The sequence below is a fragment of the Strix uralensis genome, chromosome 5, assembly GCF_047716275.1.
Source record: "Strix uralensis isolate ZFMK-TIS-50842 chromosome 5, bStrUra1, whole genome shotgun sequence".
NCBI classification, from domain to species: Eukaryota; Metazoa; Chordata; class Aves; order Strigiformes; family Strigidae; genus Strix; species Strix uralensis.
This window is the reverse complement of record NC_133976.1, coordinates 77,130,449-77,155,393: the sequence shown is the minus strand read 5'-3', so window position 1 is coordinate 77,155,393 and position 24,945 is coordinate 77,130,449. Positions and strand designations below refer to the sequence as shown.

At 42.4% G+C, this 24,945-nt stretch overlaps 1 protein-coding gene across 1 annotated transcript; it reads right to left on the bottom strand.

Moving 5' to 3' along the window:
* Positions 1-21: 21 nt before the first annotated feature.
* On the bottom strand, positions 22-22,144 carry MKRN1 (makorin ring finger protein 1). Its single transcript, XM_074871812.1, has 8 exons — positions 21,868-22,144; positions 14,599-14,727; positions 9,836-10,071; positions 4,158-4,384; positions 3,455-3,669; positions 2,633-2,743; positions 2,041-2,179; positions 22-1,620 (listed from the first exon to the last, which is right to left on the bottom strand). The coding sequence occupies exons 1-8, from the start codon at positions 22,038-22,040 to the stop codon at positions 1,408-1,410; spliced, it is 1,443 nt and encodes a 480-aa protein (XP_074727913.1). The 5' UTR covers positions 22,041-22,144; the 3' UTR covers positions 22-1,407.
* Between the last annotated feature and the right edge of the window lie 2,801 nt (positions 22,145-24,945).

Here is a 24,945-nt window from a genome sequence, read left to right as displayed (position 1 = left end):
AACTTAAAAGAACAGGCAGACTTCTTGTCTTTTTTTTTTTTTTATTTGGGAAAAGTGCTTCTTACAAAAGGCAGCTGCAAAACAATACGTTATAGACCTCAGAACAATTTCTCATTCCATTTAAAAGTGAAAGGAGAGGCAGTCTAGGGGACAAGAGCAGCAGGAGAACAGATCACGGGGCATCCACGAGTCAATAAAAAACAGCAATAACGTAATGCAAGGTTAAAATTCCTGTGCTGGGGCTTTGGTGGCAAAGTAATTTCTCAATGCAAATTACAGCCAGAAACTGCATGACTGCCTTTGTAAGCAGTAACTCACATAAACTGAACAGCTTTACCAGGCAACCTGCCCAACTCAGATGCCGAGAGGCACGTGTACCTCAAACCAGCCGAGAGGCACAGCGATTTCCTAGCAAAGTGCACAGCTTAAGTGGTTACACCAAGTTCTAAAACTTACAGAGCAATAAAGCTAAAGGGGCCTCTCTGGTGTTCCTCTGACCCCACCTTGGCTAACCGGATTTCTGCTCCTGGACAACCCTAATCATACACATGAAAGAGAGCTGGTGTATTAGGGAGTGTCATCTATTAAGTTAAGCGATAGTCAAGATCACTGCCACAGACTGGGCTGAGACCACTAAACCAGTTTCATGTCCAATTGGAGGCTAGACTTCATGCACCAAGAGGGGATGAAAGATGGTTTTGTTATTTTTAACTTACACAGAGTCTCCCCATCCTTGAGGTCCAACTCTACATTTATCTGTATATACACATAGAGAGTTCTCCTTTCACAAAGACATTTTCCTTTCATGCTAAACACAGTAAAAACCCAGAACGTTCACACCTGGTTCTGGTTACACAGTAGTAATAGTAATGTGCAAGTAAACAAGAGACCAAAATCACAAATGAAGACGTGTACATGAGGGGGCTGGAACGGAGCTGATGCCAGAAAGAATTTGTATCTGGCCTGAAGTCAGAAATATTGGTACAGAGACAGAAAAGAGGCCATCAGCCAATTTACATCCCCACTGCATGGCCACTGCTCATTTTTGTATCTGGGCTCTTCAAAATGAGTGTGGAAGTCCTGTAAACACTTTAACCCTGGAACTGGGTGAACTCTGTTGGTTACACAGATGAAGCAACAAACCTAAGCTAACTGTTTGACAGTTAAACTCATTTTTACAAAAACTAACAATTTAAAGATTTATTTCTTGTTATTGGTTTAAACAGAGGAAAAACAACACTCCTGGGGTGGGAGAGGGTGGGAAGAGACAGACCCTGGGTAGAAGTTATTACAACAGCACCTGGAATTGATCGGCCTGCCTAGGAGAAACACAGGCACTGCCACAACACCACAGGTAATAGCTACTGCCTGAAGCCAAGACAACAGTCCACACTCCACTGACAGGTGCTATAGATCCAAGTCGTAATAATCTTCCAGCTCATCATGAAACAAGTCCCACTCGTCCTCGGAATCCGTTAGCTCATCGTCACCTCCTGCTGCCAACAGCATAAGCAACATCTCACCAAGCTCAAAGGTCACCACCTCATCCTCATCGGTCTCGAACGGATCACCGTTCTCCCGCTCCTCGATGAACTCCCAGAACCGATTCCTCCGCTGGGCCTGCAAGTGGAACACAAGTATTTCCCCAGGTGACCAAGCGGTATGAGGTAGGAGTCTTCCCAGAGGCTGACCAGGAGCAGCCCCCGGCATACTTTCTGACATGCAAAAAACAGCGTTTCTCTTCCAGGGAGATATTGACCTCCAGCAGAATTTACCCTTACACACCCCTATTAATGCTACCCAGTATTTCTACTTCATTATGTTGGTGTACTAGGAAAGCTTTTAAAATTCACTCTTTGCATCTTGGCCTCCAGCATTCCCAAACTTTAGACCACCATCTCCTTCACATTCACCATTACAGACGTCTATCAGAAGTAAAAAAAAAAAGTCAACATTTCCCTGTCCTCTTCTCAAGGCATTTAATGCACACCCTTCTTGCGCTCGCCCTGCATAGAAAGAACAAAACACAGCAGCACTGACCCGGTATCTACTTGATGCTCCCACTTTGGGTCTCTGTGGCTCCTCTCGGCGGCCATCGGGATATGCATGTTTGTAAAAACAGTTCCCTCCAAACGGACAGCTCCCACGGCCTTCGTCAAAATACCTGCATGGCTTGTTGCTGGAAAGGAAAATATCGCAACCCTTACTCACAGCAGACCCCAACCAGACTTCAGAATTGCTTTTACCTGTAGTCCAAAAGGATCTCAGGTACCATTTGCAGCTGAAGGTATTTTGTCAGTATAACCCCTACGCGCAGAAACGATATATTACACAACATGTGTGGGTTGATGCATGCACAGGGACACTGATGGCTCGTAGCGCACAAGCTCGTTCTACCTTATGGCTACACCACCAGCGTTTTGTGTATAGAAGGGAAAGATTGAGGTCAAAGAACACAGGAATAGCTTCGCGACTGTGTGGCTGCATGCATCTGTGAGCAGACAGGTAAGGATGCACTTCACACGTGCTGGTGGAAATGAGGTGTGAGAGGGCTTTACATCAACACCCTTCTTCTCCAGGTGTGCCTTTATCTCTGCTGGCTCAACTTGACAAAAGGCTGCAGGGCTCATACCTCATTGCCTCCTTGTATTTCTGAATGAGTTTCTGCTTCTCTTCCTTCTCCTCCACCCAGTACTCACTTGGAATGACAAAGTTAGATGTGATCCGACATTCTGGGCAGGACCTGAGGAATGAACAGACTGCGCTGCAAAATTCCACATTACAGGGCGCTCTCTCTCCTATATAATAAGTAATGGCATATATCCATCTTTAAAAGACGTATTGTACCCACGTACTTGCTGTACAGGCTTTTCAATCTAGATTCTCTCTTACACATGAAGATAACCTAAACTCTCTTCTTCAAGAACTCAATGGCAATGGCAGCTGGTCAGCTTGTCTCAGAAAAGCTTAAAAAAACACTTCACACAGACTCCTTTTTCTTTAGAATTAAATAAATTTATTTTGGTTTGATTTCTGTATTTATTTGATTGGAACTTTGTCTTTTTAGAACAGCCTTTAAATGGAGAAATGTTTTGTCAACTGATTAATGAACTAGGGCAGTAACGAATTAAGCAGCATACATTCTGAACTGGTTAATCTGTTCTCAAGATTCCTGGCTGGGTGTCCAAGACGTAAACAGTAACCATTGGACAACATGCTACTAAATAAATCAAAGTTATTTTCTACCATTAAGTGAGTTTTGCAAACTTAACCATATTAACCAAATCAGAGTGTAAATGTTATCCCTAACAAGTATTTCACTTCCAAACTAAAGTTAGTATGCATTAAATGCAGTCTCTGTGCAGTCTGCATCTGGAAGTCTGTTGCAAGTTGTCACAAGTTACTAAGTTCTTCCATAGCAACAAAGCACAATCGAAATGGGAAAGTGCCTCACTTTATAATCTTGCTCTCAAATTGTTTAGCACTCCTCCACTTGCGGATGCACTTGAGACAGTAAGTGTGGCTGCAGTTGGAGAGGATCCCAAAGCGGCGCTCACTAGGATTAGCTTTCTCATACACCACCTCCATGCATATCCCGCACACCATGTCTTTACTACGCTGGACGGCAAATGAAAGCTCCATGTCCTTCTCGTGAGCTTCAATGCAAGACTGAAAAGGAGAGACAAAGAAAACGGCTACAGAGACAACTGGTCACCTGGGGAACTCTAAGCAGGTTTTTAAGCTCAGTTTTACTCTGCTGTTTTGCATAATGAATGGAGTATGATTAAGCTGAAAAATCTTTATCCTAAGAAAAAGTTTGCTCAGGTAGTGGGGAACAATCAATTCACAGTCCAAATTCCTTTCTTCAGACACTGCTTTTAGACATGAGAAGAGCAATCTAAAAGACCATCCAGTTTTACTAGACAAAGAACAAAGCTTTAGTATCTTTAAGCAGACTGCTCTCCCAGCACAGATAAGGAAACCCAGCTGCTTCTGAGTATGGCCCTGACAGGAAACAGTCCAGTTTACAACAGCAATTTCATTCACTGCCTGACCTGCATGCATCTTCAAATGAAAGGGAATTGGTGACAAGTGATTGTGGAGAGCGAGGAAGCAATAACTTAAAGCTGTTTAACACCAGACAGTTGCTTACTTACCTTTATGTGCTCGGATCTCTGCGCAGCATCAATTGGATGCAAGACCTGCAGTCCACACATATCACACACATCCCCATGGATATACACGCAGTTTTCTCCGTAACGACATTCTCCTACTGCAGCGTAGGGGCACAGCTCCTTCTTTATCTCCACATCTACTTGCTCCTTTTCGTATTCTTCCTCAATCACCATTTCCTGCAAGGGTGCTTCAGCGCAGGAAGGAGCAGCTGGGAACAAAATTAAGGACAGTAAGCAGTACACTCAAATTTAGAGCGCTGGGAGTGAGAACACATTGTTTTAATGCAAAGTAATCTTTGGGTAACCCTGCTCTAGTTATCCAAAGAGAGTAATAACAGCAACCAAAGTTCATTTCCGTCCAACTTTCACATACCCTCAACCTGAATTAACAGTTATTTTCCCACTCAAGAAAGCACAGCCAATTTCTTCATCCTTCAACCCAGACAAGACTAAAGCTATCAAGGTTTCAGGGGTCAGATTCAGATCCATTTATAGGCTAAGTCCGCACTAGAAAAATCTCACTAGTCCTCAGCAGCTTAAGTACATTTTTATACAAAGTCTGGTTCAGAGACAGTTAAATAAGGTTACAAATCTCTCACTGCTTTAGGAATCAATTCCACATGGGCTAAAGTTAACAGGCTTTTTCCCCAGAAATTACACAGCTGAAGCAATAAAGATGTATCCAGCGTAACAAAATGCTACTATGGAAACACCACCACCAGCAGTTCCTTACATGCAGGTTAATTAGCAGGTTGTTGTTCAGCCTGAACACTTTCACTTCTTAAGCTTCCATGCATCTGTATGAATGATACAAAAGTGTGTCCACATCTCTCAAACTAACTCTATTCCAGATATTTGCCAAAACCCCTGTCCTAAACAGATATCCAGTCTATCAGACACATAAACCTAAGCTTTAAGAAACTGAAATTCAGGGCATTTTCACCACATTCTAGGCCAGCCATCAGTTTTGCAAAATCCTAAGTAAATTCCCTTACCTAATTTTAATTGAACTGAAATCTGTATCAGCTCTCATTTAGACAGCTTCTGCTTAACACTTCTCCCTGTGCCTCCTGAACATACGCTTGTCTCTGCCACCACAAGGCAAGCAGCCTTTTGAGATCATTACATAAGTAGGATGATAAACTAAGTTAAAGACAAAAGCAGTCAGTTTGAAACGGAAGATAATAAACACAGGACAACAACACATTACTATATTCAGAATAAACACCAGGAAGAACAGCAACTGGACTTCATTTACATAACCAGCAGCTGTTAGAGTAAAGTCATCTATGCTGTAAGAAAGTATAACTTTTATAAGCTGTTCAAGCACTAGATTTGGCAAAGTAAGCGAAAACTATCAAGTGCATACTTGGCTCAGTACAAGTCAAGGACAGCTTCCTCCTCAAAAAGGATCAGAGGCTGCATGCTAGCAGAGTTTTCATCCCCATGGAGCAAAGAGATACAATAAGAATGTACCAGCCTGCTAGCTTTTGGACATACAGAGAAAAAGAAAAAGCAGGTCCCTGAGAGCTCAGTTTTGGGGGATAAGCAAATATTGAAGATTAGCATAGGAAAATATTAGCTCTCAAAGTTCAAGTCCGCTTCCTGAACCATCTCTGACTTTAGAGGTCACTCACACTGATCTTGGATCAGTCTGTTTGCTAGAAACATACTTTTCAAAAGCAAGTGACTGACAGATTGACAAGTCAACTGTCAACCTCATTTTTCACCAAGAGATTCCCAACCAAAAAAATCTTCGTTACCTCTTCCTCCTCGCAAGTTCCAGCGAACTGTTACCAAGAAAAGTAACAAGTAACCATACTAACCATACACTAGGCTCTACTTTTCTGAGTAGCTGAACATAATATGAAAACTTGTACTTAACTGAAATCCCCCCCTGCTTGAAATCCATGGTCTCCACTTCCACAAGTAACAAAAATCACAATTACCAGTGAGTTTTTATTTCCTCAACTGTCATTTTTGCCAGTGTTTTTTCCAGTTAATGTTGTTACAGATTTTTTTACCTAGTTGATTCACATGACTTGTGACATCTTGTATGACCCTTACAGAAGGAGTTTAGTAGATCATAGTATGGATGGCCAGAAGCCTACTAGACAGACAAATGCAGGTGAGATTCAAAGGAATCAAGTGACACAATACTTGTTTTGATGGGGCTGGCAAGATGATCTTTACTTAAGGCAATCCTGTATCCCTGGAAAATGTGTACTTTGAAAGAAGAGACACATTTGGAGCGTCTCTTAACAGAAAACCTTCCCAGTCACCTGCACTCCTCAACGATACCTTTTGTCAAAACTTTATTCAGTAAGAGTTTTATTCCTAAAAAAACAACCAAAAACCAAAGAACCCACAAAAAAACTCCACACATATTATTTGAGGTTCTTTGAGAATAAAGGCTTTTAAGTCTTACCCCTCCAGAGACTGACTTAGAAACCCATTTATTTACTATGCTGGTTCACTGAAGGAGAGAGCAGAGCTTCACATCTTAGCACAAAGAAAAAAAAAAGTAGAGAGTTGTTACTTAAAACAAACCACCAACAACTGCTTAAGTCAACAAGCACAGTACACTGGACAGCTTACTAAATTCCAGCACAGTCCAATACTAGCCTTGCACAAAAAAGTACAACCACTTCCTTAGTGACGAGACATCTAGACAAGATACAGCTCTATGAATGTCAGCCTTTAATACTGGCTCTGGGTACTTCTACAGTGAGAGAGGGTGGGAGAGGAAGAAACATGCTAGAAGTGACATTAGTTTTCCAGTCCCAGTCTTCCATGCTGTCCCAGAACCTCCTCTCAGCGAGAGTTGTATTTCTATGAAATAAAAATTAAGTTAGCATTTCCACTTCTGAATATCTCAGCTTCCACAACCTAAAGCCTTGCATGCCTATCTCCTATATGTACTGCACTGTATCTGCTACAGTTTTGCTTCCTCTTTAAAAGCAAAATTAGAGAAACTCAGACTTCATTGCCTCGGTGGTTGCAAAACAAATATCCCTCATAGAGTAACATTCACACTGTTTTCAAAACCACTACTCTCCAGTAGGTGGACCCAATCCCTATCTTCTCAGTGCCCATTTCACAGTCAACAGGGTTACATTTGTACTAGTGAAAAAACTAGTCCATTACCTTCAATTCACACACCACCTGCTTTCACTCTAGGACACACTTTGTAGCATCAAATACATTCATCTTGGAGCAGCAGGAAACAGACACCCTATTCAGAGTGTTTCTGATATTTCTGCCTTTCTACTTTCCCTCAACTATTCCGTAACACCTAGCAGCAGTAGCAGCAGAACAAACACAGAAGTGTGGTGCATTGGTACAAATGAGTATCCGAAGAACTGTCACTATTTTCTTTGCTATGCCCTGAGATCTGCTTCAAGAAAACAGGTTTGGTCCTAAATCAGAGAATCATCCGCATTAACGGAATGTCTTGACTCGCTATTAAAATATGAGCATTATAGCCCAAGCTACTCACAGTTAAACTGCCAATCCTGAATCTTCAGCATTCATAAGACAATTTAAAAACACACAGGCTTCTAGCTAATCTTGAGAAATAGGTTCCATTTTAAAGTTTCCAAGTACCTGTACATTTCTCCAGGCATTTGACAAGAATAACCTTTAAAGTATTCACTGTGAAACACACTGTACACATCCTCCTGATCACTACAGCAAGGTTCTTCATTTTCGTAGCTTCAGAAAAGGAAAGTTTTTTAAATGCAGCTTTTAAGAAGTCACCATGGGAATTAGCATCATGTAGCACTGTTCAGAACAGCAACAGCCAAGCATACCTGGACATTAAAATACATCAAATTTCAAAAGACAGAGAATTTGGAACGAGATTCGGAGGAGAGACCGTAACTTAATCTGTGGCAGCCACAAATTTCCATGAAAAATAAGCCTGACCCCCTAGAAAAAGGAGCTGCTTCAGGAAAACCAAGTTAAAGGTATAATGAAATGTTCTTACACTTCAGGAATTTAGGAGAAAGCACCACCTCTCCTATAAGGAGCAGGTGTATTTAGAAGATCTCTGGCTGTTCAAACTAGCAATGAATTGATTCCAGTGGAGGGCCACCCAGCCATTAAGGGCGATAAAGCCCATGAAGAGAGACTGAATAAACTGGACTTGTTAAGCTTAAGAAACAATCTTACTGCTATCTTCAACTACTTAATGGAAAGGAAAAAAAAACAACAAACAAAAACCAAACCACAAAGCCAGACTCTTCAGATGTGCACAGGACAAGAGACAGAAGGCAAGCTGAGTCAGGGAAAAATCCAATCACATACTGGAAAGGGTTTTTCCTTGTGAAAGAAGCCAAACACTGCAAAGGTTGCCCAGAGGTTATAGCGTTTTGAACATCTGCGAGGATGGAGATTCAACTAAGCAAAGCCCCTGGCAACCTAACATAGCTGACCCTGCTTTGAGCAGGAAATGAACTAGATGAAATCTGGAAGTCCCTTCCAATCTAAATTATTCTGTTCTGATTAAAAGATTAAAAAAAGGCTCCTTTGTCTCAATGAACACGGAAGCTGTATCTTTTATGACAGTAAGGTGACCTATTAACAGGTAGAAGACAAGTTTTCATTCCTTTGGACTATACACAAATCACAGGCACACCAAACAATTCCATAATCAAGCTTCTCAACAACACTAACAAAATGTTAATGTCGCTCGACCATTCCTCTCCTCTTCACCCTTCCTCAAATCGGATCAGAGCAGGCTCCAGCAGCACCCTGTACCACTGAGAAGGTAATTCTCTTTCCAGATCTGAGAACCTGAATAGTGCTGTGGAGACAAAGTAGTTTAAACTGAGCACTGTATGACAGCTTCAAACTCTCCTGGACACAGGTGTCCATTTTGGATTCAAAAAATTATTTGAGTACTCATGGCCATAAGCCTTCAGTTTTAGAGAGCCAATTATTAGAAATTATGCAAAAGTAAACACCTTCAGCCTACTTCTCACTTAAATTTTAAGTCTTTGTGCTATCTTTCTGCAGGGACAGCAGATGACAAGTATGCTGCTGAGACAGTCTGGTCCCATATGATGAGCTTCTTCAACCTCAACATGAGCCGTCACAGTATTAGAAAGTCAAGCCTCAGAAAGGTAACTGGAATAAACGATTTTCAGCCTCTGGTCTGAATTGCCATGGGACCCATGAAAGCAAGCATTAGGCATCAATTCATTCTACAGCAATCTGTACCTCCACTGGAAAACCTTTAAATGACTGCAAAAAAACCCCCAGAACAAACAAAAAACCCAAAAACCAAAGGTAGATTATACGTTTTCTAAATAGTGGTATTAAGTGCATCACCAGTATTTTCTTCTCCCATCACATATGCAAACTAAACTTCAAAGGAGATTCCCCAAGTGCTTCGGAGCCATAGTAAGAGGAAGCTAGTTACACAGAGACTGTCTTCAAGTACACCTGGTTTCAGAACATCAGGACAGCAGTAGTAACAGACATGGAACGGTCCAATCATTCACGTCAGAGAATTCAAGCCTAAGTTAAGGATAGATCACTTGAAGCAGTAATATGAATGGCTGTACTCAACAAAACCAAAAGCATTAAAATAAATGCACTACATATAAATTGTTGACCTGTGACAGAAATCTACCGTTATCCCACGATCAGCTTACCACGTCCACAGTATGGCTGCCCAGGGACAAACTCTACAGCATTCACCCAGTCTTCAGCACCTACTCCTGCAGCTGCCAGATCTATATCTTCATCTTCTATCTCAGCAATAATTTCTTCAACTGTTTCAGGGAGTGATACGAAGTCTGAGGACACTGAGGGATAAATTTCTGCATCTGGATTCATATCAGTCATATCAGTCATTTCTTCCTCTTTCAGTGGCTTGGTATGTTCATATCTAAAAAGTTGAAACACATCATGTCAACACTTCACAAAAAAAGATACCTCCATAAAGCAGCCCAAGGTATTGGAAATAAACTGATTAAGATGTAAACACACTATCTGGAAGGAGGCTTGGAAGAGAAAGGCACTGATGACTCTTTATAGAGACGTGCTTCCACTTGTGTGATCTGTCAGCACCACTTAGGAAACAGAAGGCACTCCATGATTTTGGAGGAAACGGAGCAGCACGCACAATCCTTACTTAACCTACGTAGAGTGAACATCAATTATGTCCAAAGCTGGTCACATACCCATTATGCATGTATAGTACTACTGAATGAGATAAATTAGTTCATTCAGCTTCAAAAAGAAAAGACTAAGGTCACATACTACTGTCTTCAGCTACCTCGTGGGAAGACACAGGAAAGACGTGGCCAGAGTCTCCTCAGAAGTGCAGTGATGACAGCCAGTGAACACAAGTTCAAAATAAGAAGTTACAATTAGATATTAGGAAAAAAATTCACTGTGAGAGTAGTCAAACACTAGAACGGGTGCCCAGAGAGGTTGCACAATCTTCATTTTCGGAGATAATTAAAACTTGACTGGACAATGCTTTGGGCAACCTGACCTAAGCTGGCTCTGCCTTCAGCACAGCCCCAGAGATCCCCACCAACATAAGTGATTCTTTTTCTGTATCTGAGCATCTTGCCTCAGTCAGATTTTGTATTGAATTTTAGTAGTTATTTCTAATGCCTCTTTCAACTTACTGTGGAAAATGATGCTCAGAACACTTTGATCCCTACCACCCACAAACAGGGAAAACAAGATTTCCCTCAAAAAAATCTGTCTTCCAGCAATTAGTAGACAACATGGGAAAGTAAATTACAGGTGCACCTTTGAAGTCATAGATATTTGCTGACTAATTTCAAGAACAAAGGGAGGGAATTTTTGGAGATAGCACAAAACTTTCAGGCAACTATGATTCATTTACCTTGTGTCAGACTGAAAACAACAAAGTGTCACAGTTCTTGCATATAAGAGATGCTCCCAACCGAATGTCAGCTTTCAAATCCTAAGGAAGCTATGAAGCACAAATTTAAAAGTCAAGCCTTCTGACCTCTACACCACTGGTCTCCAAAGTGGTATGCATGCAGCCTAGGGAGCGTGCAAGACAAGCCACTGGGGTGCAGGAAGAAAATACTAGAACTTGCCGTATTTTTTTTTTCTAAAAAGATAAGAAATTAAGTTTTAGTAATATTTAACATACAGATTGACAGCAGTGTCCTCACTCGGTCCGTATGTTAGAGGGTTCCACGCATGGTATGCACGAGGTGTCCTGAAGGAGGAGCGGGTGTTCCACCACAGCAGGGCTGACAATGGCACCCTCCCTTGTTTGCTCATTTTCAGCATATTTCTAAACACTGAAGTTTGTTGGTGCCCAATTAAATGGATTGACAGATTATATTATCTTGTTTTACCTAAACTAACTGACAAAAGGAACAAGTGGCTTAAAAAGATTCCTGCAAATAAACTGAACTGCAGACAGTACTGATAACATGAACACAAGCCAACGACAAGAAAATGTCAGAACTAACAACTTCTCCTACTCCTACTATGAGCTCTTCATTACTACATAAAGACAATGCCAATCTAATCAGATCTGACAAGAATTGGGGGGTGGGGAGTGGTGGTAAATAAGATATTACCAAGATAATTTGAAATACAGATTTACATCCAGTATTATTAATGATGAGCCTTGCCCTGAGTGTGTATTGTGCCTTCAGATAGCTAATGATAGTATGAAGCTATCGCAGTTAGCAAGTCATTTAAAATTTAAACATCCAGAACATAAGATAAGCCTCTACAATTTTTTCAGAGATGTTTCAAGACATGCAATATTCGATCCAGTACTTCACAGTAAATGTTTAGAAGCCTCTTTTGAGGCTTCTTACATAACAGTGAAAGACAAAAAGCCACGTACCATTGGACCACTTGTTATTCCTGCTGTGGTAAAAATGACTGAAATAACACATACTGAAATAACACATGGAAAACAATATGGTGACAAAGTAAAACACATTCCTTTGTCAGCAAATATTGTTGGGAAACTCATAGAAAACATTGCTGAAGATGTAAAGAAACAAGTATTAAAACAAATTTTGCAGTGTTGGAAGTTTGCTGTTAAGTTCAGTTGGATGAAAGCCTCTAACATGTCTCATAATTGCTAGATTCTGTTTCAATAATGAAATACACAAAGAACTACTTTTTGTGAGCCACTAAAGATGTACCAGAAGAGAGATATTCTCAACAAATTACTTTTTTAATAAAGACAAAATATGTATTGGAGGAGATGTATTCCCAACAGTAAATGACTTCTTTAATAAAACCAATGTTTTAAGAAAAAACCGTGCAAGTATAACCACTGATGGAGCTGTTGCTTTGACCGGAATAAAAAAAGGTTTCCAGAGTAAGGTTACAGAGATAGCACCACACCAGAAATCCATTCAATATATCCTTCATAAGAAAGATATTGTAGCAAAGATGGAGTCAGTAGCCCACAAAGTGCTAGAGCATCATCAATATGGTCAATTTTATAAAAACAAGACCTTTAAATAATCAAATCTTTACAGCACTTTGAGATGGGGAGCAACCATGAAAATCTTCAGTACCACACAGAGGTTTTCAGGTTATCTAATGGTAAAGTGCTTAAAAGTTGTCAAAGATGAGTTATGCATTTCTATTTCAGAGACAAGTGTTCCAAATTTGCTGACCTTTTCAGTGATGACAAGTCAATGTCAGTAGCATGCTACCTAGCAGACGCTTTCAAAACATTAAACACACTCAATCTGTTCTTTCAAGGTAAAGACAACATTTTAAGAACAAGTAACTGCTTTTTGAAAGAAATTCACAGTATGGAGACAACATTTTGAAAATGGCTGTTCCAAAACATTTCCACCATTATGCATTTTGTTGCTAAAAACGATGCAAGCGTGTCTACTATAAAAAACTCTCATATCTTGTATACTTAAAACCCCTTGGAAACAGAATTCTCTAACATATTTTAAAATCTTCTGAGCAAAGTTTTAGTGGGTTTTGGACCCATTTGTTAAAAATAAAAATGCAACACCTTCCAACTAGTCTGCAAGAACAGCAGGTTGACATAGGGAAGATGGAAATATACTAGCTAAATTTTAAGAAAAATCTTTGCAATAACTGGTGGATGGGATTGAAAAAATGAGTATCACGCATTTGTAAGTGCAGCCAAAGATACACTTCTTTTTGGATCTACATTATCTTTGTGAAAGATTTTTTTCAGCTATGACAGCCATTAAAACTAAGTACTAAAATGAACTGAACTTAGAACAAGACCTTCAAATCACTGTATTACAAAATTTTAAACTAAGATTTTACATAATGCAGCATATCCAATCAACATCACTATCAATAAAAAAAATTATTATTAATAATGCTTTTAGAGAAAAAATGGGTTTGTACTCTTAAAGTTTTTATAAAATATTGTTTATTTTATCTTTATTACAAAATTCTGATTTTGGTCTGTTTTATAATGTACATAATGTATTAGTACAGTAGTAGATATATATAAATATATATATATCAGGAGAGTGCTCAAAAATTTTTCATTGATGGGGTGCATGATCAAAAGTTTGAAGAGCACTGATCTACATGACCAAGAAAGCAACACTGACAGATAGAAGGCTACAGAGAGGCTTATTTTTGTTTTCTTCTACATAGTAACCATATATTAAACATGAAAATAAAGCTAACTATGAACTACCATATGAAGTCACGATGCAAATATTTAATCATGCATTAGAACTGCAACAAGACAGAATGTTAAAACTCCTTATAAATTTTAATAAAGTGAACTTAAGATGATGCAAACATCCCTAAAACTTTGTAAAGCTTTGCTACACTAGAAAGCATCCATTTCCTTTCTTCACACTTTTCTTTTTAATAATTTCAGGGGTATAGGTTAAGTCATACTATGTTTTCACAATGTAGGGCCATTTTGTACAGGTGATATTTTAGAACCTACATGACTATACTCCAGTTACTTTTCCAAAATGGCAGTTCAAGCATCAGAATAGCAATTCCTGAAGAAACACATACAATCGGGGGGGGGGGGGGGGGGAAATCTTAGCTGTTCAGGCTTTTATGATCACTTACTAAACGTAACTCAGTTCCATCAGTTCAGCTAGTTTGAACGCAGTCTCAGTTTTCAATTAATTCATGTACTCATGTTATTAATAAACAAAAAACCCACACACCCTGACAACTAGTACTTTCACAAAAACCAGTTCTCTTCCCATTTTGCCTTTGCTATTTATTTCCATAGCAAAGCAAACACTATAGTATTTAGCAAGAGAAGGCAGCTTGTGAAAAAAAATAATCTATTTTTATAAGTTTCTGAACTTGCAATGAAAGAGTGAAAATGCTTTAAGATTTATTGCCTGAGAGCTCTCTACTCAGGGACTCAGAGTGAAATTACTCCCTTACAGGCTGGTCAACAGCCTTTCTTTACCTGCAACGATCTCCATAAGCACAGCATCCTCGCTGGTAATACCTGCACACCATGGCAGACTGACTAGTGGAGAGGTCATGGGAGTAGCGGCAGTTGTCTCCTTCCTTGCAAACTCCATGCATAAAATATCTGTAAGACAGAAGATTACTGTGAATTACGGAGAAGCACTGAAGCTGTAAACGAAGTATTTGGATGATGAGTTATTCTATAAATCAAACTATGCTGAATTAAGAACACCACTAGCGACTAATGGGACCACATCCAAGTATAAACATACAAATAGGAATGTCTGAGAAAACATGAAGCCTTAGCTATTCCAGTGAACTGCACATTTAGGGACTTATGCTTACAAATACCCAAAAACCCCCTGCAAAACAAACTTTTATCCTGGGCTATCACACAGAGAGAAAAGTGTCTTGGATGAAGCAGATAGCGACAAAGTTTTACTTGTAGCTCCTGTGTTCTGACACCAACAAAACCCTTAGAGAAGTCCAGCACTGAATCCAAAAATCAGAATTAGACACACCCTAAACAAGTTTCCTGAGGCCTTACATCTATTTTGAATTCATAAATAATTCAAAAGTCATTTCCTCTCCAAGGATGCAAAACATGTTTGTGATGGATAATTACCTCTGACAAAACAGACACATTAGTTTTTGTCATAAGAGCCAAATAATCAGTAGAAGCACCCTGCTTCAATACTTTGCTGCCCATCTTGAAAGAATTGGGTTTCAAAGCTTTTGAGAGCAGTTTACTAAATTTTAGCATGTCAAATAACACAAGTTTAATTGAGCATCCTCAGATTCAGCTATTAAAGAAAACTGAACAGTGGTTTTCCATTTAGTCTAAATTTTAACCCAGAAATACAAGCTTCTTTAAATTTAAAGCACCGTAACTACTCAGATTCAATATGCTCACATCAAAACCACAACTGAAAATACAAGTTTAAGTACATCTTTCCCAATCAACATGAAATTACAAGCCAAGAAAAAAAACAACAAAAAAACAACAGCTATCTAAAAACTGAACCCATCAATGCATGTTAGAAAGAGAAGCACTGGCCCCAGATACCAAGTAAGTTGCAAACTCTAAACCCACTGGAAATATCAAGACCTTCCCTAAAGAAGAAAATTTGTTAGGGTCTAAGGTCTGATACAAATTCTTCACTTGCCTATAAAACACCACTTGAGGAAAGATTGAGAAGCAGATTATAACCTCCTGAATCTATCTTGCTGCTGAAAGGGGCAGTCCTGCCCTCCTCCTATTACACGCTTTCAGCACTTTGCGATGGTACTAGCACACCTGCACAGCCAGAAGAAGCAGGTCCTCCAAGCAGCTGACCGCACAGCCACACAGCAGTACAGCCAGCACAAGAGACAGGAGGATCTTTCAGCAGCCCAAACTAAGATTAGGATAGCTCTTCACAAAACAGCACATTCAAGTCGATATTCCTAAACTTAAAATGTGTCAAGTTGTTGAACTGCATGAACTTCTGCATAGGTACTTGGTCTGCTGTATTTTTAAGAAGTCAGATAAATGTAAGTGAACAATTCAGCAAATAACCAGCAGTGTACAATCCAGTACTAGGGAGATATTAAAACCTGAGGTGAGTCTTAAGAGGGCTGGTAACCCTCCAGGTGCAAAGCCAGTGGTGTATTCAAGGTACTAAGAAGAAATAAATCTAAAGTGGTTTTATAAACCACCAGCTGACACTTGCCATCAGGCTGCAAGTCACACTCAAAACAATCACCTGTCTGTACACTGTAGCCGCACAGTAACCAGGCTAAGAAATGCGGTCCTACATAAAAATAAGTAGTAGAAGACCAAGATAAGGCTCTGCGGGATGTTATCGCCAGAAGGACAAGCACCTTAGTCAGGTTTGCCAGGTGGCTGCAAACCGCTATGCCAGCACACACCAGGAATAGGGTGTTGCAAAAACAAAACAAAAAAACCACCCACTCCATAAAGAGCACTCTCCACTGCACACACACAAAAAAGGCAAAAACCCCACCACCCACACACACATCACAACACGACAACCCACCCACAAACAAACCCACCTCAGAACAAAAAAAAAAAACCCCAACAACCCACAAACTCGTGGAACCAGAACGTAACTGGAATTTCTGGCTTGCCTGAAATGGGAGTCACACCAATAGGGTAAAAACTAATTCAGGTGGTTAAACGTTTCTTCTTGTTAACAACTTATCTCCACCCTTCACTTATTTCCATACAGCATTGCTTCCCCCATGTGTTGGGACACGCAATTTCATAGCCACCTGCTGACTCAGATCAGGAAATGGCTTCAGATGTAACCTGACATTCCTTTTGCCGCCCCCGTGGTTATTTTTACTCTAGATCAGATCACTGTTGAGCCCCACTGCACAGTCACACTGCTACTTAAGCCAGCAAAGTGTCAGGACACCACTACGGCTGAAATAAATGACTAAGAGAAAGGCACCAGCCTGAAGTGAGAACTTCTGTTAGAAAGCACTTGGTCGATATAACTTGTCCTAAATACATACACCTCAAAATCAGGCTCTCCCACTGCTTGTTAGACAGAGGAAACAGAGCTCCAAGTCCCATTTCTTTTTTCCCAGCTTATGTTAGAAAACCCTCTGCAAATACAGGTTTTGTATAATTCTGAAAGTTGTCACAGTTCATTACATCAAGATGGTAGGCTATAAAGGGAAAAAAGCCAAACCTGAAACACTCACAAGCTCAATTTAATTCACACGTCACTTTTAAAGGCCTGCAATCCTACGCAGCAAACTCAGCATCATTTGAACAAGGCGGTTGGGGTGGGAGGAGAGAAAAAAGTATTTCTCACCGACTTCCCCCCTCCCCCAAGATGTAAGATTTTTTCACTTTAAGGTCACAAAGAATTTAACATTTTACATATGAAATTGCTGTGTTTGGCTAAAATATGCTTTGGTAATGTTGAAAAATAAAGAGAGTGCATTATTTTTTTGGTGAAAAGAAACAAAACTTCTGTTGAAGAGCATCTTTACACACACAGTATTCAATTTAACTGTAACTCTATGCAACAGCAGTATCAGCACCTGTTTCTGGTTACAGGAAAAAAGGATCCTTAAAACTGAGAAATACATGAGTTACCTGCCTCAGTGACACGTAGAAGGATATCTGCAATTTGCATTCTGCCAAGTACCTGGAGAATACATGTAATTTCATCTGAAAAAGTAAAACTGGATCAAGATAAGTATATAACTGGATTTTCTCAGAGCATCTATGATTCTGTCATTTGAAAAGCACTTATTCCGGCAGCAATCCTCTCTTGTCTTCCCTATTCAGATATAATAGTGTGATTTGGTGAGGCTGCATGGGGAACCAGACCAGAGAACTCTTCAGGGTCCAAACCCAGATCAACTCCCCAGTTTGGTTCGTTGCATGACTGTACAAAGCATGACTGATACCAACACATGGAACAACCACACAGAAGCAATAGTTGCCTGCACTGGCATTTTATCACTGAAAAACATTTCAACTCTTGTCTAGTTGTGAATGCTTTGATCAAAACAGCATATCCATGGGGTACTTCAAAAAGGTCACAGAAGTCAGGCTTTGCCCATCCAAAAGTCTTGAGTTGGAAACAAGATCTGGTGGGCATTTTTCGGAGCTATAAAGAAAACACTTGCCCAAGGCCATAAAGCTAATCATGTCTCCAACTCCCTGGAATTCTAACCACTGGAGAGAGGTCAGATGTTACAAGTGCTACAATTAATTTACTACAATACTTTAAATTTTCAGGTTTATGCATGTTTCAATGACCTTGATTTCCATGATGCTTTAAATATAATAATCTACCGAAGATTTGGTTTCCCACTGCTAGAATATTACTTGTATTACTTGCCATAAACTAGGGATAAAGAATTTGCAATGCCTTTATCAAAAAGACACTGCAGTGTTAAACACATATAACTGCAGTCTAAAATCCTGAACACATATTAGCTTCCTTCAGATGCTTCCTCCGATATGTTAAGTCTTTACCCCTGTAATCCTATTAGTGAAATCAATATGCAATACTTCTTTCCACAGCCTTTGAAGCTTGCAATGGGTCTGCTTATTCAGGTTTGCTTATTCAGGTGTGGTTTGTCCTTTACTTCAGGTCCACTTAATTCTGCTTTCAGGTAACCCCATTTTGTTTATTAAACGACTGGTCTTGATGCATTAGAATGTCACACCTGCCAACAGACCTTCTTCAAAACTTGAGACATTGCCACGACTGGCAGATGGGGAAGCTCAGGATAATAGCCGACTGCAGCCATTAGCCTCTTCAGGTGCCATACAGAGAGCGAGTACTCCCAGGGAAGAGGAGGCCGGGCACGCTGTTCTAGCACAGCACGGGGGCGTTCAGCCACACGAGTGGCTGATGAAATCCTACATGAGTTAGTAACCTTAGGAAAAATAAAAAAGTAGGTCTTAACAGCATTTATCTCCTTGTCCCTTTCTTCAGCAAGCAGCTAGTGGGGGGGGGGGGGGGACGACACTACACACGACCAGAACAGAGCAGCTAAGAAAAGGGCAACACCATCAGGCTGTTAAGAGGTTTGCGCCCCACACCTTATCACTAGTGCTGCACTGACTTAAGTAGGTATGCGCTACCGATTCAGATTCTTCATATTGAAAGAGAGATAAATACCCGATCCGGGTTTTCAGAAAGAGCAGCAAAAATCCAAACATGAAGACAACTCCCAAAATGCACCGATTAGTTACTAAGGGTTTTATGTTCAGTTATTAAACAAACAAGTGAAATACAATCTGTTTAAGTCAACTTGATGCCCTTTATTATTGCATGACATCTGGAAAATGCGAGTATCTGGAGCTAACATTGTCAAGTCTTTGGAAAAAAAAATGTTGGCTATACTACTGCTCAATAAAACCACGTATCTGAAACTGAAAGGACAGAGAAAGTTGGTAAAGACCACCATTCTTTTTCTCATTTCAAACATATCAACAACAAAGGGTTCAGAATATTAAATAGTTATGAATTACAGTTTTATTCCCCTGCATTTTATTCCAGATTGAAAGATTATAAATCATATACCACAAAAGCATTGAAAACTGCTAAACCATAGAAGCACTTTAAGATTGAAAACCTGCATTTCAAAATTCAACTCCATCTCAGTTAAATTTGCATCTCAAGCTCATTTACGAAGGTAAAACAAGATTTAAAGGTAAGAAATACATTTTCTTGCATATGAATACATCCTCTTGAAACCAAACTGAGAAAAACAGTATTCTTATCACACACTCCCAGAAGCTCGTCAGAATTTTTAATTCCACTGTAAAGTCTGAGGAAAGCTATGCTGCCCACAAATTGAATGGCCCGGTGAAAGTAAACAAGTAAATAAGCAAGCAAGCAATGGGGTAACTAGGAGGATTAGTCTAAAAGAACAAAGAATGGAGAGGTTCATTAGGTCCAAAGCTTGAGATCTCACTGTTGTTTAAGCTCACATTAAAGCACATTAACCATTACAAAAGAGTAGCTTTGACTTCCCACTAGTCCTGAGTGCTTGTAAATAAATATATTAATCAGCCAGACTCACTGCACGATACATTAAGCAGAGTCACTGCACGACACTGATGAACTTGACTGCTTCTGTACTGTGGCACTCCCTGTCTTCAGAAAATTGATTCACTGCGTTTGTTATCGGAAAACACATATATATCTCACAACCCAATTTACCTAATTGAGCCTTTCGATCTTCAGAAATTATGAGGTAATCCATACAGAGGGAGCACTAACCTACGCCCTCGCAGCTCACTAAAAAGCTGAGCTAAGCACCATTCCCGGTCATTTCCTCATCACTGGCCTACGCTCAACTGCCAGACATCAAATATTAACCCGGCTATTCATAGGCGAAACTCCTTGTGTGCAGAAGCACCGAGAGCGCGCTGAGAAACAGCGCCTCTCAGATGGACACGTTAACAGTACATTAACCGAAATAAACGGCGATCAGCAGTTAACAGGAACGCTTTAAATACTGCGGGGCATACTTAACAGCACAAAAGAGACGCAGCAAGCAAGCTCCCTGTGAAAGCCCCACCACCGTTCTCAATACTGCTATTTCAATCTGCAATTGGCACAAATGAAAAAATACGCAGAGGAGATCACATCAAGCCCTAGAGACTCTTCCTTCCTGCCCAAGGGAGGTTCCAACTGACTTGGAATGTATTTGTCCAGAAGTATATTCAGGTTAAACGTAACTTACAATTTTATTTCCAAAAAAAAAAATCAGGAGATGCTTCTCGATGGCAATCTTGGATTACCACTTGCTTTCACGTAAAATATTTCTACATTCACGAAACTGTTTTATATTCCTTCCAGCCTGCAAACAGACCAGCAATGTAAGTTTAAAAATAGTCCATCTGGCAAGCTTTACAACGTGCAGTATGATTTGCATAATCCTATATAAAAAATTTATCAAAATACAGTTCAAAAGAAAATACAAATAGAAAATGACGCAGCATACAGAATCTTAATGTAACACAAGTAGCAGCACTCCTCGCATTTTGCGGCCTATCGTGACTTGCTCCCTTTCTCTGGTTTAATAAATAATTCTTGCTACATCAAATGCGAATTCATTTCCATTTTTAAGTTTTGAACCAAACGGAGAAGGACTTAGATGATTTTGCATTTCCTGCTTTATCGCATTTTCTGGAACGCGGTTACGGGCCTTCCATTCTACAGTCTCCTCCACACTGACCGGGCATATTTTCACACAATAAATAGCGGACTACGGCAGCTCATAAGGAGCCGGCAAGGCCTCCAAACCCCCGGCGCGGCAAGGGGCCGCCAGCCACACGCGATCCGCACGGCGGAACCGCAGGGAACACCCTCCCACGAGGCAGGGGCAGAAGAAAGGCCGCAGCCCGCAGCGCCCCCGCCCGCGGGCCCAGCTCCGGCGGGCCAGGCCCGCAGCGCGCTCGACGCCAGCCGGTACTTCCGGCGATGGGCCGCCGCCCTACATCCCCAGCCGGGCCGCCGCGGCCGGTTCCCGCGCGGAGCCGCTGCAGGGCGCGGCCAGCTGCGCAGTTTGCCGCAGGCCTCCCCCCCAGCGCCGGGCGGGGCGGGGGGGGAGGGGGGGGGCGCTGCGGCCGCGCGCCGCGTGTACGTGACCATGGGGGGAGGGGAGGGGCGCGGCGCTGAGGGAAACGGCCGCTGGGTGGGGGGGGGGGGGGGGGGGGAAAGGGGGGGGGCAAGGACGGCCATGACCGCCCCCCCCCCCAGCTGCGGCCAGCGCGTACCTGCAAGTGACCTGCTTGGTCCAGCCGCCTCCTCCCGGCCCCACGACGGGCGGCGGCACCACTGCGAAGTCGAAGGCCGCGGCCGTCGCTCCCGCGGCCGCTGCGGCGGATGTTCCCAGGGCCGCGGCCGCCGCGGCCCCTGCCGTTGTTCCGAGAGCCACCGCCTCCGCCATTGCTGTTTATCCCCCACCGCGGCAGCACCGGAACTTCCGGGAGCACATCCTTCCGGGCGGCGGCGGCGGCGGCGCGGCTGAGTGGAGCAGAGCGAGGGCTGGGCGGCAACAGCCGGCGGGACGGCGGAGGCGCGCGCTGGCCCCGCCCCCTCCTCCCGCCCTCCCGCGCGCGCGCGGCGCCGAGCGGCGGCTCCGATTGGTGGAGGGGAACACGCGGGCGGGAGCGCGCGGGGCGGGGGGGGGGGGCGCCGGCCGTTACCGCCGCGCGGCCCCGATGGTTTAATGGCGCGTTGGAACCCGCGGGGGCGGGCGGGGGAAGGGGAGCGGGAGCGGGCCCGGGCCCGGGCCTCAGGGGCCGTGCCGCGCCGCCACCCCGCCAGCCAGCCCTGAGGAGCGGCAGCGCTCGCCTGATGGGGTGGGGCCGTCGGAGACGCCCCGCTGCCGGCCTGGGCTGCGCCGCTTGGGCTGGCTCACTCAGCGGCGGGAAACGGGCCGGGCCCTGGAGGGAGGAACGCGTAACGGCAACGTGGCGCCGTCTGCGGGGCGGGGAGCTGGGAGGAGGGGACGGAACGAGCCAGGGGCGCCTCAAAAGTCCAGGCGGAAAATTGGCACGAGGCCACCAGAGAGCTCAGTGCTGCTAATTCGGGGCGAGAAATGTTACCTCCTTCTGCCATAATAAATTCTGGTTGTGAAACTGGTATTTGCCTGATCTGCTTCATGTCCTTGTCTTCTTACTGCCAAGAGGCTTAAACCGAGTATTAGACAGTCCAAAAAGGCAGCGACAAGCAGGCATGTGGGGGCAAGGTGAAGAGAGAAGTCTGTCAGTGCAATGTTAATTGATATTTTGCATATCTATTTGAAAATAGATTAAAAAATCAAACATATCTAAGCCATCAGTCACTTCAGAAAAAAACTGAAATTAAGCCTTTGTTCTAAAAGCAGGCAGTAGGACACCATCCTAAAACAGCAAGACTTTAGGAAGTGTACTAGAAAGGTCGGAAGAGGTAAATATCTTTTCAGGTTGCTTTGAAACAATGACTTAAGTGCCCTTGAGTGACCTGAGGAATGAGGTAATGTGAATGCACTTGCTGGCATCTTCTGGAGTATGCAGAGCCCTGACCTGGGCAAACAGAACTCAAAAGGAGGTGAAGTATACATTCTGATTGTAAGAGACTTCAAACCAAGGTAAAGGTATGCATCAGAATCAAGGATTGCCAAAAGCTGAATTTCACAGGATTTGTGGGACAGAGGGCCGGTGCGCAGAGACATTTAGTTCTTAGGAATGAACATGGTCGGTTGTATAAGACCAACCTTCACCCAAGACGAGGAGCTGCCATCACATAAAAACCTTGATCCAGGTTCTCTCTGCAGCATTGATAGTCGGGAGCAGCCGCTGCCTCCCTCCTGAGACCATTGCCAACGTTCATAAATTCGGTTCCACAAATCACTGGTACAAGAACGCCAGGATGTTCAATGGAAAACTGAGCTGTCAGAATCAGGAAGACCTTTTTAAAGACCTATTCATAAGCAGAAAGTTATCTTCTGCACCTGGTTCCATCACAGAGCATTTTTCATATAACGTTCAACACTGAAACATAAGCTCAAAAACCACACCAGGTTTGTGCATTCAGTCTTACATTCTGTTAGAAACAGCTGGAGGAAAAAATACTTCATATTAGGGAGAAAAGAAATGAATCAAATACTTTATCATCGAGCCATTAAGATAATCTGGAAATTTCTTTTGGAACCATTAGAATGATCTGCTGATAAAAGTGCAAGGATGTAAGCCTTTAAAGATTTAAAGGTTAAATCACTAAAAAGCAACTTTGTCAGGTCTTTGTATTGTTGCCTTACATGGCAGCCCTGGCAAGACAGCTGGTTTCGGGCACCATTGTTCACACAGAGGTAAAGTAAATAAATGGCTAAATAAGTGTGTTCTCTATGATTCTGCACGCCTCTCTCACATCTCCTGGATACTGGCCGCCTAGGAGCAAGCTTCACAACAGGGAGACACCAACAAGCATGTTCCAGCTCGCAGAACTGCTGCAGGTTAAGAAACTCTTAGAAATCAGGTACACAGGGAAAGGAAAATACTGTCCCAAGGCAGATGTGACAGTATTAATGTGCCAAATTTATTATTAATTATTAACGTGCCAAAATTAATGTGGAGCTTCTAATTTCTCTAATGCCTTCGGTAGTGACGCCCCTGAGAGAGAAAAGGTTTCAGAGGAGATGGTAACTCAGGAAGGAATCACTCACAGAGGAAAATGCAAGGGTGGCCAGAGGGCTCAGCTCCCAGCAGGCAGTAGGAATTTGCCATGGTGCTTTCTTTGTTCCCAGCCGCTCCCATTTTACCCAGCAACCTGTTAAATATTAACCTCTACTTCTGAGGCCTGGAGGGGGAAGTGTCAGCAGCAAGCACCCTGGGCCTCTGCAGGCAGACAGGACTGGAAAGTCAGCTAACGCTGCAGCAAGCAGAAGAGTGAGTTATATGCAGCCTCCCCAGTTTCCTACAGAAACTTTCTCCAGCAGTTTTCTGCGGCTTTCTCTTCTGCAGCCACCTGTGCACTGTAGTCCTGACTGCCGCCCAAGCCCCTGTACCATCATGAGCCGTACATCCCATGTAAGAAACGTGCCAGGAACAGCACAGCCAGCCTGTCTCTCAGGGGGTGTCAGGTATCAAACTGGCCCATTCTCCTTCTGGTTCAGCAAGCCTCAGTGGCTTTTCTAGTAGAGCAAAAGATGGGGTTAGCCCTTGAAAATTGCTCATATAAGCTCTTATTTTCATTGTAATAAACCCAAAAGACAAATCTAAAACCTGGGATGTGCTCAAGACTGCAGGAGTACCCTCAAGAGAGGTGCCTGAGTGGCCCCATTTTGTCTCAGAGACCTACAGGTTCATATA